General features: G+C 41.9%; 1 protein-coding gene across 1 annotated transcript; it reads left to right on the top strand.

Annotated features, from left to right (window-relative positions):
- The first annotated feature begins 1,771 nt into the window (after window positions 1-1,771).
- LOC123436194 (dnaJ homolog subfamily C GRV2) lies at window positions 1,772-17,907 on the top strand. Its single transcript, XM_045115616.1, has 22 exons — window positions 1,772-2,581; window positions 3,448-3,681; window positions 3,769-3,856; window positions 4,218-4,426; window positions 4,670-4,771; window positions 4,854-4,916; window positions 5,708-7,903; window positions 8,353-8,715; window positions 8,815-8,955; window positions 9,382-9,774; window positions 9,885-10,376; window positions 11,253-11,476; window positions 11,671-12,015; window positions 12,225-12,519; window positions 13,304-13,750; window positions 13,833-14,178; window positions 14,549-14,892; window positions 14,975-15,445; window positions 15,854-15,978; window positions 16,600-16,723; window positions 17,184-17,252; window positions 17,377-17,907. Exons 1-22 carry the CDS (start codon window positions 2,144-2,146, stop codon window positions 17,599-17,601), a joined length of 7,734 nt encoding a protein of 2,577 aa, XP_044971551.1. The 5' UTR covers window positions 1,772-2,143; the 3' UTR covers window positions 17,602-17,907.
- The last annotated feature ends 365 nt before the right edge of the window (window positions 17,908-18,272 follow it).

Below are 18,272 nucleotides of genomic sequence, written 5' to 3'. Positions count from 1 at the left end.
GGATGAAGCTGAGGACCTCGCCGACACTGCTGCGAGCCCTGCATCGACAAATGACCCCGACAACGCTAGCGCTTCTCCACCACCTTCAAGATGATATTCTTTAGGGGCCTTAGTCCTTAATTTTGTCCCTTTTCGTTACTTGGTGATAAAGGGGGAGAAATTTGAGTTAGTCTTCAAGCGGGTCTAAGCGGATTTATATATGGGATGTTTTTGTTAAGTTACAACTCTCATTCTTCTCATGTGTTTGATTGTATGAGTTGTAAATTTAATTCCGATGGTAGTCTAACGCTTTTGAATTGCTTTCTGCATGCTTATTCCTCAAGTTTATTTATGCACGCATGCTGGATTTCTTCAGACACCATTTTCTATCATGCATTTAAACTTCCTCATGATATATGTTAGATGCGCGTATGTATTACAAGATATAGGAAGAGATCTCCATGATCTTTACCTACCATGTTCATTTGCACTCCAAAGCAAATTCTTCAAATATACACATCTTCACGGGGAGTTTCTCTATATATTGCAATCAAATTCCGCAAACTCAGTACTTACACGTCATATGTTTATCCCCGTTTAAAACTTAACCTATTTATCATCAATCACCAAAAAGGGGAAGACTGTAAGTGCATCTAGTGTCCCTTAGTGATTTTGGTGTATTGAATACTTATAGGTTAAGGGACTAATATGTTTGTGAGTGTACACAAGCTCTATAAGTTGATGAGAAGTTTGATATATGTGAAGAAATCGACCCTTAAAAATGAAGTCTTCAAATGAAGACTTTGATATTTTCCTGAAGATTTTGAAAGTGAGGAAATTGGTGTGTCCTTGAAGATATCGATGTGAGGACTATACCTCCTACCGAAAGGCGAGCCATAGACGTGCAACATGCCACCTCCGCAGCCACACCAATGCACCTCCAACACCAACACCTCAACCTCCTACCAACACCCATATGTACTACGATGGAGTTTACACTACTCAGATTCACACGTAGCAATAAAGAACCCACTCACAAGATGTGGCACAGAAGCCCACACCAAAGCCATGGACCGACCCTGACAAGATATGTGATTCCAGGTCTAAGTATCCAGATCGAAACCGACCTTCAACCCTCGCCATCATACACGCACGAGGGCGTGGGAAGGATACTAACATTGTGGGCATGGCCTCCAACCGCCGAGAAGCGCATATGTAAGAAGGGAGGAGGAATGATGTGTGGGAGGCCTCGCCGCAGCAAGCCGTCCAACAACCGTGTGCGAGGGTAGGTGAGTGGAGGTGGCGGGGAAAAACCTAATCACCCAAGTCGCTTGCATGAGACGACACATGTTTTTTTCTCAATATAGCGTATAAGGGTTTTCTTTGATAAATTTTTTCACGGGAAAGTTCTCAATCTACTCATTTTCAATCATCATAGTACAATAAACATCAGAATAATAAAAATAATAAAAATTACATCTGGATACGTAGACCATCTAATAATGACTACAGACACTGAAGCAAGCCGAAGACGCATCGCCGTGATTGTCCCTCCTCACGGAAGCCGCGTAAAATTTATAATAACACGCATTTGAAACCATCAACTTGTATGTCATGATGAACTTTCTCGAGTGATGAATTCCTTTTATTTTTCTATACCAAGGGAGGTAGCGATTTCATAGAATTTGATTGTTAAATAATATATTTTGATTTGATTTTATGACAAGTTGATCATGATGGAGTGAACTTGTCCGGGCGGGGCTGAGTCGAGCCAGCTCCACTTCCCTGCCACGATACGGTACGACGACGATTTCACCACAGCCGTGGAAAACCCGAGATCGGAAGGTGGCACAGCTTCTTCTCTCAACAAAAGCACAAAACTAATACACAAAAGCCAAAATCAAATCAACGGAAATCAATCGGACGCCGACGAGAAGACAGCGAAATTCTCAATCTCCGACCACCCTAACCGGTCTCCGGCGATCGGCGGACCCGCAGGCCACCCTGGACAGGATCGCCGGGTGGGGGGATCTCGTCGCCCAGATCGGCCGCGCTGGGGGCGAATCACTCCCGCCACTCTCCGGCGGCGCCGCGCTCCCCCTTCTTCCAGCTCCCGCTCCCCTGGCGGAACCCTAATGCCCGCCGCCGCAGCCTCCTAGAGAACATGGACTTCGCCAGCCGCCACACCACCGCGGCCCCGCCGGCCACCGCCGGGGCCGACGCCTCCTCCTCCGCCGTCACCGAGGAGCCCGAGTACCTCGCCAGGTACTTCGTCGTCAAGCACTCGTGGCGGGGGAGGTACCGCCGGATCCTCTGCATCGCCGCCTCGGGCGTCGTCACGCTCGACCCGACCACGCTCGCCGTCACCAACTCCTACGACTTCGCCGCAGACTTCGACCGCGCGGCACCCGACCCCAACGCGGCCGCTGAGTTCTCGCTCAGCGTCCGCTCTGACGGCAAGGGCAAGTTCAAGGCCATGCGCTTCTCCTCGCCGTTCCGCGCCGGGATCCTCACCGAGCTCCACCGCCTGCGCCCCGTGCACCCGGTCGTCGAGTTCCCCGTCCTCCACCTCCGCCGCCGCACCCAAGAGTGGGCACCCTTCGTAAGTTCTTCGCCCTTGCCCCATCGCGCCTTTCTTATCTTGTCTCCTGAGCACTATCCAGCTGTGCTACTATTCTGAACAATACATGGTTGAAATATAACATCTCCACGCTCAACAGTCAATGCTTTCATGCCCAATCCAACCCAGTTTTGGGGTATATAGTACTGATAACTGCATTACTGAAACTTCATATTTGAAGGGCTGCATCAGTTAGCTAGCCAAAAAATTGTCCAATTAGCTAAATGAGGTGGGATTGAGAAGAAGGTGATCTTATATATCTGCACTGAAGTCAAATAGTTAGTTAGTTGTTGCTAATCCCGGTGGTAAATCCTTGCTGATTCTCAGATTGTCATGGGGTCATTTTTTGGGAATGGGACCTAGTTTACAAAGCTACAAATCGAAGGGGATTAAAAAAAATAAACAGTCTCCGGATCATGCTATACTTTCATCTTTTTTTTGGTGCCGAACTTGGTTTACAAAACTGCTAATTGAAGGGGAATTAAAAATAGTGTAGCATACCTGTATAATAGTATTTTTTCACGCAATTATTTTAATCCTATTTATGGACAAAATTAACAAATAAACACCAATGTTCAAACCGTGCTACAATAAATGTCTGAAAACTAAGTCATTCAGTTTTCAAATTGTGCCGTAAGTCCGCAATGGTAATACTAAGCATTTAAGTAGCTAATAATAAATGAACATTACTGTACTGGGTTGATGAATGGTTAGACAGGAAGCTGATTGTAGAGTACCTCTACTGTAATTTACTTGCACCATGCTGTTTCAGATGAATCTACTGTTTTTAATTATCAGCTGTTTAACATCTGATATCTTGGTTACCGGCATTGAAAAACCTTATGTAGAAAATTAAGGTCACTTCGTTGGGAATTGAGCTCCTTGAAGTACATTCTGGTAATCTACGCTGGTGCTTGGACTTTAGAGATATGGATTCTCCTGCTATCTTGCTCTTGGGGGATAATTACGGGAGGAGGAGCGCTGAAGGCGGAGGGTTTGTGCTATGCCCCCTTTATGGAAGGAAGTCGAAAGCATTTATGGCTGCATCAGGCAGTACAAACACTGTGATTATATCATATTTGGTACGCCCTTTTGTATCTTCTTTGTTACTAGTTGTTTCATTGCCTGTTACAAGTTGATGTAGCATTCTAATGCGAGTTATCTTTCAGACAAAAACTGCCAAGTCAGCGATTGGATTATCACTCTCCGTTGACAATTCACAGTCAATGACGGCTACTGACTTCATAGCAAGGAGAGGTGAATATTGTATACCTGGTGATGATGAATTTTACTTGTGCTACTGTTTTATTGGGGATACTGAGTAGATTTTTACGTGACTATTGTTTATGATAATGAGGCTGCACATATTAATGCTTATATACAGTTTCAATACGTTTTCTCAGTATACAGCTAACAGCTTCGGTATAAAACAAACAGACTCAGCGAAATAGCACCAAGTTTCAGATTGGTACATAAAATTCACATCTCCCACGTATTAGTTTCAAGTTTATCTACAATGCCATCAAACCTACCATCTTCCTCATGCAACAAAGGAATAAAACTTGAACTGATGTTCTCTGTTCCCTGTGGCTATCATCTCACTTGATTTTCATTTTAGCTAATGAGGCTGTTGGAGCTGCTGAAACTCGGCATGGAGAATGGTCAGTAATAAGATTACGTCCTGCTGCACATGGCACTGCCTGTATTGAGAGCTTGAGTTTGGGTGTTGGACCACGGGGAGGACTCGGAGAGCAGGGTGATTCTGTTTCTCGGCAGCTCGTTCTTACAAACACATCACTTGTTGAAAGGCGCCCTGAGAATTACGAGGTAGACATTTTTTTCGTTTTTATTTTGGCATAAATCATTCACTCTAAAACTTCTGATAGCATATGCACATGATGCAAGTATCCTGCCATTGGCAAATCAACTTTCAATAAATGGTTATCTTGAGTACAAGGTCTAAGCGCACTTACATCAATTGTGGATATGTTTCTGTTAGATTGCTCGTTCCTTCTTTCTGCTATGACTTTGGTATGGTAGGTTTCTTACTTGGTTATCTTATCTTTCCAGGCTACTATTGTTCGGCCTCTATCAGCAGTAAGTGCCCTTGTACGATTTGCAGAAGAGCCACAGATGTTTGCATTCGAATTCAATGATGGTTGCCCGATTCATGTAAGTAGTATGCAGTATAATATGATAATCTCTATGCCCAATGCCAGGAACACCTTCTAACTGTCTTCTGTTTCTCACTCAGGTATACGCAAGTACGTCCCGTGATAATTTAATTGCAACAGTTGTTGATGTTTTACAAACCCAGGTATCACTTCTTTGATCTTTCTTGACTTTGCACCACTTGAGGTTAACAAAGTTGATATAATGTTTTGTGGAGGTAGAAAATGATACTAGTTCTACCTTGATATATTCCAATACTCAGATTGACGGTGCTTCTTAGCAAGCGTGAAGTCACTTGTACTTTTAGCGCATCTAAGTCATGCTTTTCAATAAAAAATAGAGACAAACATACTGGTTAGAATTTAGTTCGTGGTTCCAAGTCACCATCTCCAGTCATGCCTGAACAGCTGTACGAAGAGTAACAGTTTCTTCGTGTGTACGTGTTAAATATTCACAATATACAGTTTAGCAATTACTAAGTGCAAACACCAGAGTGCTTTCTAGGCACTAGAAGTGCAGTGAAAGTGCGAAACAAAACTATGAACCACACCTGACCCCATTACAATTCATACACTTAATCTTACTAACACAGTGTAAAGTTCACATGTTGTATATTGTTACTGATCACCTAATGTGGTGGTGTTACATGAGAGAAATCACTCCGAGGACTGCATAACTACTTGCTCAACATTAAAGCAATTCAACTGTCATGTAACTCTGTCTGTACTAAATTGATTTATCTCTCTCATGTCCATGACAGGAGTTTCTTCTACAGTTACACTCCTCGAGCATAGATCACTACCACACACTTAGAATTCAGCCTTGCTTTCTTATTAGTTAATTGATGTTCGTCTTGCATGTGTTTGTCTACTATGCTCACCTTGATCTCTGAGGCCTTGCATTCTTTTTATTTTCTAATCTCCTTGTTGCTTGCAGAGGCAATGTGCAATTCCAGTGCTGCCAAGGTTGACTATGCCTGGTCATCGTATAGATCCACCTTGTGGGGTTGTCCATCTTCAGATACCTCATAATGCTACTGTTGATATGGAAGCTGCTAACATGTACGTAAAACATTTAGCTGTGGTCGCAAAAGAGGCTGTAGCTTCATCTGACACTATTCCGGGAGCAAAAATCAGATTATGGCGTAGAATAAGGGAGTTCAATGCATGTATACCATATACCGGAGTGCCCATCAATATTGAAGTGCCTGAGGTGGTCCTAATGGCTTTAATTAGTCTTCTTCCGGCCACCCCGCAAAACCTTCCTGCTGATGCTCCACCTCTTCCGCCTCCATCACCGAAAGCAGCAGCGACAATAATGGGGTTTGTTGCATGTTTACGGAGGCTACTTACATCAAGAAGTGTGTCATCACATGTGATGGCATTTCCTGTTGCTGTTGGGAGAATAATGGGTTTGCTTAGGAATGGCTCAGAGGGAGTGGCAGCTGAGGCCGCTGGGCTTGTGGCTATGCTAATTGGTGGTGGTCCTGGTGATACATCGATGTTGATGGATACAAGGGGAGAGTCCCATGCTACCTACATGCATGCAAAGTCTGTACTGTTTGCACAACCGATCTATGTTCCAGTCCTTGTTAGCAGATTGAAGCCATTATCAGTTTCACCATTACTTTCTCTTTCCGTTGTGGAAATCCTTGAAGCTATGCTTTGTGATCCCCATGGTGAAACAACCCAACACGCTACATTTGTTGAGTTACTACGTCAAGTTGCTGGTTTGCGCCGTCGGTTGTTTGCATTATTTGCGCACCCTGCTGAAAGTGTAAGAGAGACCATTTCAGTTATTATGCGTACAATTGCCGAGGAAGATGCAATAGCAGCAGAGTCTATGCGTGATGCTGCCTTGAAGGATGGTGCGCTTCTGAGGCATTTGTTAAATGCTTTCTTCTTCCCTGCCGGTGAGCGGCGTGATGTTAGTCGGCAGCTGGTTGCTCTGTGGGCTGATTCTTATCAACCTGCGCTGGATTTGCTGTCCAGAATACTTCCTCCTGGACTTGTTGCTTATCTTCATACGAGGTCAGATGAAGATTCTCAGAACCAGTATGATGAAGTACCGCTAAGCAGAAGGCAGAAGCGAATACTTCAGCAGAGGCGGGCTCTTGGTGGTAAGAATATAGAAACACCAGAACAAGGAATGCCCCCCAGTAGTGTTGATGATGGAGATTTCTTCAGGCACACGAGTGTGAGTCCTTATGGAGAAGCTGATGTCAATCAGAGGCATGTCGGTCAGTACTCAACCACCCACACCCCTTCTCCTGCTACGAGTATTAACCCTTCTCATGCAGTTCCACATGGTGCTGTACCTCAGTCTGTTTCCGACAATCATCAACTTGGAACACTGCAGCTGGATTCACACCCTTATTCAGTGGACCCCACTGCCAATGGTGACCTTATGGAGTCCGCGCATTCAGATTTCTCAGTACCTGCACAGATTGTGGTGGAAAACACTCCTGTGGGATCTGGCAGGCTATTATGTAATTGGTTTGGATTTTGGAGAGCATTTGGTCTTGATCACAATAGAGCAGATTTGATATGGAACGAACGCACAAGACAAGAATTAAGGGAAGCATTGCAAACTGAAGTTCATAACCTTGATGTCGAGAAAGAAAGAACCGATGATATTGACCCTGGAAGTTCGGTCAGTGAGGATGATGGTGGTAGTGACACCTTACCGCGAATTTCATGGAACTATGCTGAATTTTTTGTCAGCTACCCTAGCTTGTCTAAAGAAGTCTGTGTGGGGCAATATTACTTACGGTTGCTGCTTGAAAGTGGAAGCAACTACCGAGCACAGGATTTTCCACTACGTGACCCTGTTGCTTTTTTTAGAGCTCTGTACCATCGTTTCTTGTGTGATGCGGATGTTGGTCTAACTGTGGATGGTGCAGTTCCTGATGAACTGGGTTCATCTGATGATTGGTGTGACATGGGAAGGTTGGATGGTTTTGGTGGAGGTGGAGGTTCCTCAGTAAGAGAGCTTTGTTCAAGGGCAATGGCTATAGTTTATGAGCAACATTACAAAGTTATTGGGCCTTTTGATGGCACAGCACATATTACAGTTCTCTTAGACAGAACAGATGATAGGGCTTTAAGGCACCGATTGCTACTTCTGTTAAAGGTTGGTTGTGCTACACCATGAACTCCCCTTTAGTTTTGTTTTTTCTTTCCCATCTTATCATCTGGTAAGATTACATAAGATGCACTAGATCAATGAGCTTTATTCACATGGAGTTGGCTGGCCACATCAGTATCATCCATAATACCTTTAGATACCCGTAGAACAGTGAACGTGGGCAATAATTTTATAAAATCTTATCAAGACCAATCATCAATACTTCCTCCGTTCCTAAATGTAAGTCTTTTTAGACATTTTACTAGGGGACTACATACAAAGCAAAATGAGTGAATCTATACTCTAAAGTATGTCTATATACATCCATATGTAGCCCCCCTGGTGGAACCTCTAAAAAGACTTATATTTAGGAACGGAGGGAGTAGTTTATTTGCTGATGTGGCATGTCTTTTGCATGCTGATAAATTTCACTTCTTTGGTTTCCCCTCTTGTAGGCCTTCATGAGTGACCTTTCAAATGTTGAAGCGTGTGTTCTTGTTGGAGGCTGCGTTTTGGCTGTTGATTTGTTAACTGTTGCTCATGAAGCATCTGAGCGGACAGCTATTCCTCTGCAGTCTAATCTCATTGCGTCAACCGCATTTATGGAGCCTTCAAAAGAGTGGATGTATATTGATAAAGATGGTACAAAAGTTGGTCCACTTGAAAAGGATGCTATTAGAAGGCTGTGGTCAAAGAAGTCAATTGATTGGACAACAAAATGTTGGGCCTCCAGTATGTCTGACTGGAAAAGATTACGTGACATACGAGAGCTGCGTTGGGCACTTTCTGTTAGAACACCTGTTCTGACTTCTGCTCAGGTATTCAGTCTGCAGCTTTATGATCATGTGCACACATGCGGCCCACATGTAATTTTTCTGTACTGTCGTTGATTCATGAAAATGTGTTTCTGTTTGCAGATTGCAGATGCTGCCTTGTCTATCTTGCATAGTATGGCATCTGCACATTCTGATCTTGATGATGCAGGAGAGATAGTGACCCCAACTCCTAGGGTGAAACGTATATTGTCAAGTCCAAGATGCCTTCCTCATGTTGCTCAGGTGTTTTAGGCCTCAAGTTTGCTTTGTTTTTCTATCAGTGGATACCTTTGTAGCTATCCTGTTTTTACCGTTGATCATACAGGTGCATGATATGGGCATTTATTCCCATAAAATACCACTAACACACCCCTTAATCAGCAACTAGGATACAGATAGGAACATGTCTGATAAACATAATCTAAACATCAAAGTGTGCTGATGAAGTAACAGTCCCATAAAGTGCCAGCAGATTATAAATCGCTCCGTTACTGATCTAGCAGTTGTGTTTATGATAAGCTGTTGTTGTTACCAGTAAACCTCATGCTTATATTGTGATAAATTGATTTAGCTCTTCAATTATTCTGTTATTACTTATTTCTCATGACTTCTGGAATCATTTTATCAATCAAACACTGACCAACCAAAACATTTTGAAATTGTATATAGGCCATGCTTACTGGGGAACCAAGCATTGTTGAAGTATCTGCCTCTTTGCTTAAGGCTATTGTCACAAGAAACCCCAAAGCTATGATTCGATTATATAGTACTGGTGCCTTCTACTTTGCATTGGCATACCCTGGTTCAAACCTTCTATCAATCGCACAACTTTTTTCGGCTACACATACTCATCAAGCCTTTCATGGTGGTGAAGAGGCTGCAGTATCTTCATCATTGCCTTTGGCAAAGCGCAGTGTCCTAGGTGGTCTGCTCCCAGAATCATTGCTGTATGTCTTAGAACGTAGTGGTCCTTCTGCTTTTGCTGCCGCAATGGTGTCTGATTCTGACACACCAGAAATTATATGGACCCACAAAATGAGGGCAGAACATCTTATCCGTCAGGTATTTTGCCTGTAGCCTTAATTACTATTTTGTAAGACATTTGCTTTGAAATTTCTGGACTTTAATCTTACTTCCAAATACTTTTTTTTGGGTTCTACTTGTGTTCTCAGGTTCTACAGCATCTTGGTGATTTTTCTCAGAAATTGGCTCAACATTGCCATTCATTGTATGATTATGCTCCTATGCCACCCGTGACCTACCCGAATTTGAAAGATGAGATGTGGTGCCATCGTTACTACCTTCGGAACCTATGTGATGAGATCAGGTTCCCTAACTGGCCTATTGTTGAACACGTAGAGTTTTTGCAGTCACTATTGGCAATGTGGCGTGAAGAGTTAACTCGCCGTCCAATGGATTTGTCTGAAGAAGAAGCCTGCAAGATACTGGAGATTACTCTCGATGATCTTGTAATTGGCGAGAAGGGTAGTAGCAATAAGTCATCTGAGTTAAATTTGGCCACTTTGGCAAAAAATATTGAGAACATCGACGAAGAGAAGCTTAAGCGCCAATACCGGAAGCTGGCAATAAAATACCATCCAGACAAGAACCCTGAGGGAAGAGAAAAGTTTGTTGCTGTGCAAAAGGCTTACGAGCGATTGCAGGTATTCCATTGTTTCTATGACTGTTGACACCATGCCACCTTTTGCATGCTTGATTTCTTACAGTAGTTCAATTAATTAATTAATTAATTGGAGGCGCCATAAATAAAATGGTACTCCCTCCGTTTCAGTTTATAAGTCCGGCATGTGTATCTAGGTCGTCAATTTGACCAACTTAATAAGAGACATATATTACAAAAAATATATCATTAGAAACTTTAGATGTTCTATTTTCTAATGATATAATTTTTATGTTAAATAATATATTTTATATAAGTCAAATTGACGACCTAGGTACATGTGCATGCCTTATAAACTGTGATGGAGGGAGTAGATGGGTTAGTTATTATATGGAATTAGGCATGCAATAGATACATAATCCCCTTGAGCCCCTTCAAAGGCTGCTATAACTGGATTATTTTTAGTACAGAATAATTTTCGAGGAGGATTGCTAGCAACATAAAATGAGTGTAGTAAATCTCAGGTTATCCTTTCTAAGGAAGACTAAGGTGTTTTTTTCCCTTAGCTTTAAGTTTTCTCCTGTGGAATACCTCTAAATTATAATTGTGCATGGAAAATCATTTGCTTGTTGAATTTGATTAAGCTGTTCTCCATGTTTCGCCTTCTCTTTTTGTTTGTTATTCTGTTATTTGGTCCGTCCTTTCCTTTTATTGGGGTATAACTGTATGAGCAGATTTCTTCTGTGCATTTCACAAATCATTTTCCACTTTGTAACATTCGCCCTACAAATTGGAGTAAGGCAAAAGTGTGAGCAAAAATATTTAGTACTGTTAAGACTATTCCCACAGTGTTGACTATTGACATTGAGTCCTTTTAAAGGTATTTACTGTGAATGTAATATAATATCTATGCATGCAGGCAAGTATGCAAGGATTGCAGGGGCCACAGCTCTGGAGGCTGATACTCTTACTTAAGGCACAGTGCATCTTGTACAAGAGATATGGACATGTTTTGGAACCATTCAAATATGCTGGCTATCCTATGTTGCTAAATGCAGTTACTGTAGACAAGGATGATAGCAATTTTCTTTCGTCTGATAGAGCCCCTCTTTTGATAGCCGCTTCAGAGCTGATTTGGCTGACGTAAGCGGAAAGAAACTTACTTTTTCCATGTTTATACTCCCTCCTTCCCAAAATAAGTGTCGCTGATTTAGTACAAAGTTAGTACAAAGTTGTACTAAATCAGTGACAGTTATTTTGGGATGGAGGCAGTATATTTTTTCAGAAACTGTTTGTTTTCATTGAATATCTCTCATGTTCTTCTCATTCGCTGCCAGATGTGCATCATCTTCATTAAATGGAGAAGAGCTTATACGAGACAGCGGTATCCCGTTGTTGGCAACACTGCTTTCACGTTGCATGTGCATCGTTCAGCCCACAACTCCGGCACATGAACCGGCGGCAAAAATAGTCACCAATATAATGCACACATTTTCAGCGCTCAGCCTGTTTGGGTCAGGAAGAGTTGAGATTCTTAAGTTTGGTGGCCTTGTTGAGGACATTGTGCACTGCACAGAACTTGAATTTGTTCCCTCGGCTGTGGATGCTGCTCTGCAGACAGCTGCTAATGTTTCAGTTTCATCTGAATTGCAAAATGCTCTGCTTGCCGCTGGCTTTTTATGGTACTGCCCTGCCATCCTTTTGCTATTTGCTATAAATAATATGATAATTCCCTCCTCTCCTAAAAGAAAAGAAGCTATAGTAACATGGAGTTAGTACTAAACGAATTCTGTACATATTATATTTGACTGAATCAAATTGACATATACATTAGCAAAAAAGTAGTAATGTGAAGCTATAGCAGTGACATATCAATTCAAATGTTTTGCAGGTTTGTCTTGCCCTTACTGCTTCAATACGATTCGACAGCAGAAGAGAATGAGACAAATGAATCACATGGTGTTGGGGCAAGGGTGCAGATTGCCAAAAATCTTCATGCAATACATGCAGCTCAGGCTTTGTCAAAGCTTTGTGGTCTTGGTGGTGACGGAATATCAAGTCCATCTAACCCTCCGGCTTTCAATACATTAAGAGCACTTCTTACTCCCAAGCTTGCTGATATGCTGAGAAACCACTCACCCAAAGATCTATTATCAAATCTGAATTCAAATTTGGAGTCGCCAGAGGTAATAGGTTCTCTATTCAATCATTATATTAGGCAATTTGCCAAGCTTACTACTTTACTCCATCTGTAGCAAGCTGAAAGGTATCACAAATCACTATTATTACTGGCACATTATCTACTGCATGAGCATACACCTCACTGGACTTGGTGAATTTCATGACAGTGGATCTAGCTTCAAAGATGTAGCAAGAGCAGTTTCATAGTCTTACTTAGTCTCTAGTCCTGACTTGATATTAATTAGCTATGGAAGTGATGTTCTCTACGGGTATAGACAAAAGCACACTCTTAGTGGTGATGCTGTTCTAATCAATATACACCATGCAATTGTTTCATAGGGAGCAATTATAAACTACTTCCTCCGTTCACAAATATAAGATGTTTTCCTTGAGTACTACGTCAGTTCGCAAATGGACGGCTTCCTTGAGTGTATGCAGTTAAACTTCTCTACATTTAACTCGTAATATTTTTTATAGGAAAAGTATTTCCATAATATCACAATTTGATAATTGTACTGAAATATTTGTATGGAAGTAATGGCCAAAATTGCATCTTGGAGACTATATGAAAGGTAATCTAATTATGAATGTAGGGAGTAGTTACTTCCCAACAATCTACTACAGTTTGGTTCTATATGTGATCTTCACTAATTTACATATTCTGTTGCTTTAGCAATTGCAAGCTGTTTTTCATGAACACGACTTCAGAGATCATGATACGACAATCTACTACTGTTTAGTTGTATGTGTGGAGTTGATTTTTAGCTTAAGACTTTTTTCTTGCTGTAGATCATATGGAATTCTTCAACCAGAGGAGAGCTCCTCAAATTTGTAGATCAGCAGCGAACTAGCCAAGGTCCTGATGGTTCGTACGATTTGACAGAATCACAGTCTTTCAACTATGAAGCTTTGTCAAAAGAACTGAATGTTGGTGATGTCTACTTGAGGGTTTACAACAATCAGCCAGATTATGAAATAAGTGATCAGGAAGGATTTTGCATTGCTCTTCTAAAGTTTATAGCAGGTTTAGTGCAAAAGTGGAATTCCATAAATTCGGAGGAAGATATGATGCATGGACATGATTCGGTTATTGATACATCTACTGAAAATGGTGGAGCCAGTGATTCAACTAATGAAGGAAAAGAGGATAATTCATTTGAAAAGGGCAGTATATATGAAACTGGCGGAGATTGTGAAGTTATTACGAACCTCAGAAGTGGGTTAACATCGCTTCAGGTACTCTTTTGGATCAGGTTTCTCAAGTGTTCTGTTTATGCTGCTCATTTTCTGACTTGTGTTTCATTCTTTTTTGCTACAGAATCTTCTGACAAGTAATCCAGGCTTGGCTGCTGTTTTTGCTTCCAAGGAACGATTGACACCTCTATTTGAATGCCTTGCGCTGCCTGTTCCTCCTGAAAGCAATATCCCACAAATTTGCTTAAGTGTGCTTTCTCTCTTGACAAAGCATGCTCCTTGTTTGGAGGCCATGGTCGCAGAAAGGACGAGTCTCATTTTGCTATTTCAGATACTACACTGCAATCCTTCTTGCAGGGACGGAGCGCTTGCTGTCCTCTATTCTTTGGCCAGCACGCCAGAGTTGGCCTGGGCTGCTGCCAAGCATGGCGGTGTAGTGTACATTCTCGAACTTATGTTACCCCTTGAAGGTGACAATCTCTATTTTGTCATTTTTTTTGCTACATTTAGATATTTATATGAGACTATGGTGTGGCTATTTCAGAAACTAAAGTGTATTTCACATGTTTCACATTCTTCATGCTCTTGCTGTTTTGTTGGCACCAGCTGTTATTTTCAGGCGCAACAGTATGTTTAATTAATTGTTTTTTAAATGTAGTTGGAACTTCTCACCAGTATCTTGCACTGATCCATCGCCTTTAAGTTTCCTATGTGTTTATCAAACTTTGCTCTATTTTTAACTTCTTACCGTTCACATTGGTTTTTTCATGCTTAACTACCACTAGTTTTTAGAGATCTAATTATGTACAGCATATTACTCACTTAGTTTATATCATGTAGAGGAAATCCCTATGCAACAAAGAGCTGCAGCTGCATCCTTATTGGGCAAACTTGCTGGGCAGCCGATGCATGGTCCCAGGGTGGCCATCACACTTGCTAGATTCTTGCCCGATGGTTTGGTTTCTGCAATTAGAGATGGACCTGGTGAAGCTGTTGTTTCATCTCTTGAACAAACAACAGAAACTCCTGAACTTGTATGGACACCTGCAATGGCAGCTTCTCTTTCTGCTCAGCTGTCTACCATGGCGGCAGACCTTTACCAAGAGCAGATGAAAGGACGTCTTGTTGATTGGGATGTGCCGGAACAAGCACCTGGCCAACATGTAATGAAGGATGAACCACAGGTATAGTGCTTGTTCAACTATTATTCTGGTATCTGCATTTCATAACATTGTCTTAGGTATTATCATGCTCTGCAAATTTCAGGTTGGTGGAATATATGTGAGACTTTTCCTAAAGGATCCCAAGTTTCCACTGAGAAACCCTAAAAGATTCCTTGAAGGGCTACTAGATCAATATGTTTCTTCAGTTGCTGCTACCCACTATGAAGCAAATGCTGTTGATCCAGAACTCCCTTTGCTGCTTTCTGCCGCACTTGTTTCCTTGTTGCGTGTTCATCCGGCACTTGCAGACCATGTTGGTTACCTAGGTTATGTTCCAAAGCTGGTTGCAGCTATGGCTTATGAGGGAAGAAGGGAGACTATGGCATCTGGACAGGACACAAGTAGAGCACAAGCAGAACCTGTTGAGCACGATAACTCTGATGGTGTCCCTGAGACCACTGTGCAGACTCCACAAGAGAGGGTTCGCCTTAGTTGTTTGCGAGTACTACATCAGCTGGCGTCTAGCACAACTTGTGCTGAAGCTATGGCGGCAACAAGTGCAGGAACTCCTCAGGTATTAAATTATAATGAACTTATTTGTGTTTGTTATGACTCTTGAGGGGCACATTGCATATTTAACTTTTTTGTAGCATATTTTTTACTGATAAAGCAACGTGGTCACTAATGTGTTTTGACTTCATCTGAAGATGTTTGATGACAAAGTTTGATAATACTAAGTTCAGTGTGAACCTTGGTGTTTAAAGAAATTATGACTGAAAATTCCTTTTCTGGCATCACTTCAACAATAACTGTTTACCGCATAAATTACAAGATATGTTTGCCTTTATAGTTTGGAAGTATATTCTGTAGAACTTATGGGGGGAGAAGCCAGAAGAGGAAATCCAATATGATTGGTCTAGCACATCTTTTCATAAATGGCATCTAAAGCCCTTCGTTATCTATTTCTTGAACTGTCTTGCAGGTTGTTGCATTGCTTATGAAAGCAATTGGATGGCAAGGTGGAAGTATACTGGCATTAGAGACACTAAAGCGTGTTGTTGGCGCTGGTAATCGAGCTAGAGACGCGCTTGTTGCACAGGGGCTGAAGTAAGCTGCTCCAGTTTCCTACCATAACTAGCTATATGTCTTCAAATATAAGTAGAATATTCCATTTTCCAAATCTCATTGATTTCACAAATTTGAAGTGGCCTTCAACAATTACTATACAATGCTTTGGTGCTATATACTGTTTAGAGGGCAGACTTGTGTAAATATGCAACTTATGTTGAAAACCTTTCTGATCAATTTTTTTTGAAACATTTATGGAACATTTGCATGTAGTGGGTCCCATTTATGTTGAAAACCTTTCTGATCAAAATTTGTTCAATATAGTTTTTTTTTTCTCATTGGAAAATTAGGTATTCTGCAGTATCTCATCATCTGCCTTTACCCCATTCTTTTGACATTACAGAACTAAAACATATTAACTTGTATTTTTTCTTCTGGTTAAACTTCGGAATACACACCTTTTGTCTAGAATAACCATCATTTGCAATATATATGGAGGCTTTTTGAATGAAAAGGAATCCTAGCCTGGACCTACCAGTACCAGTGTCTATTTGCTTCATCTTGTTAGTCACTGCAGTGGAGAGCTACTGCTTCTCAGTAAACATGCTCAGCTGTTACAATAAATAATTTTTGCTCTGTATTTACTACGAATCAAAATAGGGTTGGTCTTGTTGATGTGCTCCTTGGCATTCTCGACTGGCGAGCTGGTGGAAGGCAGGGACTCTGTAACCAAATGAAGTGGAATGAATCAGAGGCTTCAATTGGGCGTGTATTAGCAGTGGAGGTAAGCATCATATTCTGGGTAGCATTTTAGCTAAATCTTGCTATTGCACTGAGCAGTTGGATGCAATCAAAAGTGAATTGGTTTGATGATCATAGGCAGTCTCTAGGGAGCTGATGTCCAAAGTGCATCTTCCATTTTGCTTGTTTCGGGTATTGGGTGGTATGAGTTTAAGATTGCCCTGAAATATTTGACCTGAAAATAAATGAAGTGTTTGCCCAAAGAATTGGATGAGCAACATTTTGTGTCGTCAAGTCTTCACAGCATTAGTCTGATGACTATTGAGTAGTTAAAGCATGATATAAGAGGGTGCAAACGTTGGATCATGTTAAGGCCTCGTTATGGTATTTATGCATTTTAGGTTTGAGTTGTTTGAAACTTCAATTTCTCCATACTTGAATAGCCTCTACGGCCTGTGTTCTGTTGATATATTTGATGTATTTTGTTTTGTATCTATAAACAGGTACTTCATGCTTTTGCAACGGAAGGCGCTCACTGTGCTAAAGTTCGAGAAATTCTTAATTCTTCTGATGTGAGTGTACAGAACTCTGCGGTTCATGAAATTGTGCAAGTAGATCATTGATGAAGCGACTCACTTGGCAGTAAAAAAGAACTCAAGTTAGTTAATTATAAGAAAATAAATCTGTCTTTTGCAGGTATGGAGCGCCTACAAAGACCAGAAACATGACCTGTTCCTTCCATCCAATGCACAAACTTCCGCTGCCGGAGTTGCAGGGCTTATCGAGAGCTCGTCTTCAAGGCTCACCTATGCCCTCACGGCGGCGCCCTCGCCTCAACCCGCCCTGGTCCGTCTACCATCATCATCTCCTCCTCCACCGACTGGTCCTGTAAATCCTGCCAGCGGGCGGCGGCATTCGTAGCGCACAAGTTGAAAAACACGCCGATCTCAGCTTCTTGAGGATGTCGTGAACATTTTGGAGTTGGTGGTGCTCTTCAGAGTGACTGCAGGTGGCTTGCAAGTACATAGCATGTACAGTTTTTTTCCGTTACACAGAGGTCGGGTGTCGTGTGCGTTTCTTGTACATGTAAAAGCACTCCTTTTTGTTAGTTTCATCTGTCCATAGAGAATATCCGGGATGGAAATGATTGCATCGATTCGTTTCGGCTTCATGCCATGCCAATACATTGTCCTTTTCACATAAGAGGAATGAGTTGCATGGTATTTCTTTCTTACGCCTCCCACATTTTATCCAAAGTTGCATGTAATAATTTCTGTGTAATCATTTAAATCGCCCGACTGGTCGACTGGATTTGTTGGCCTCCTCGCTCTCTTGCTACGTTGGCTATGTGGCCCCGAGGGAGTCACCTCTCTGGCTCTCCCATATCTTTTTCTACCGCATCTCTTGCCGTGTCTTCCGCATTCACCTTCTCCTCCACCTATGCCGTCGCAGCGACAACTCACCCCGTCGCTTTCTCCTCCCTTTGCCTCTAGATGGTATGGATGTCCACTGTTGCAAGACGCTTGTGGCCCATGGGTTGTGGGAGTGATTGAATTTTAAAGATTTATCTTGATTATTACTTTTCTTGTATT

The sequence above is a fragment of the Hordeum vulgare genome, chromosome 1H (assembly GCF_904849725.1).
Source record: "Hordeum vulgare subsp. vulgare chromosome 1H, MorexV3_pseudomolecules_assembly, whole genome shotgun sequence".
NCBI classification, from domain to species: domain Eukaryota; kingdom Viridiplantae; phylum Streptophyta; class Magnoliopsida; order Poales; family Poaceae; genus Hordeum; species Hordeum vulgare.
Note: the sequence above shows the minus strand (reverse complement) of the source record. Positions and strands in the feature narration are given on the sequence as shown.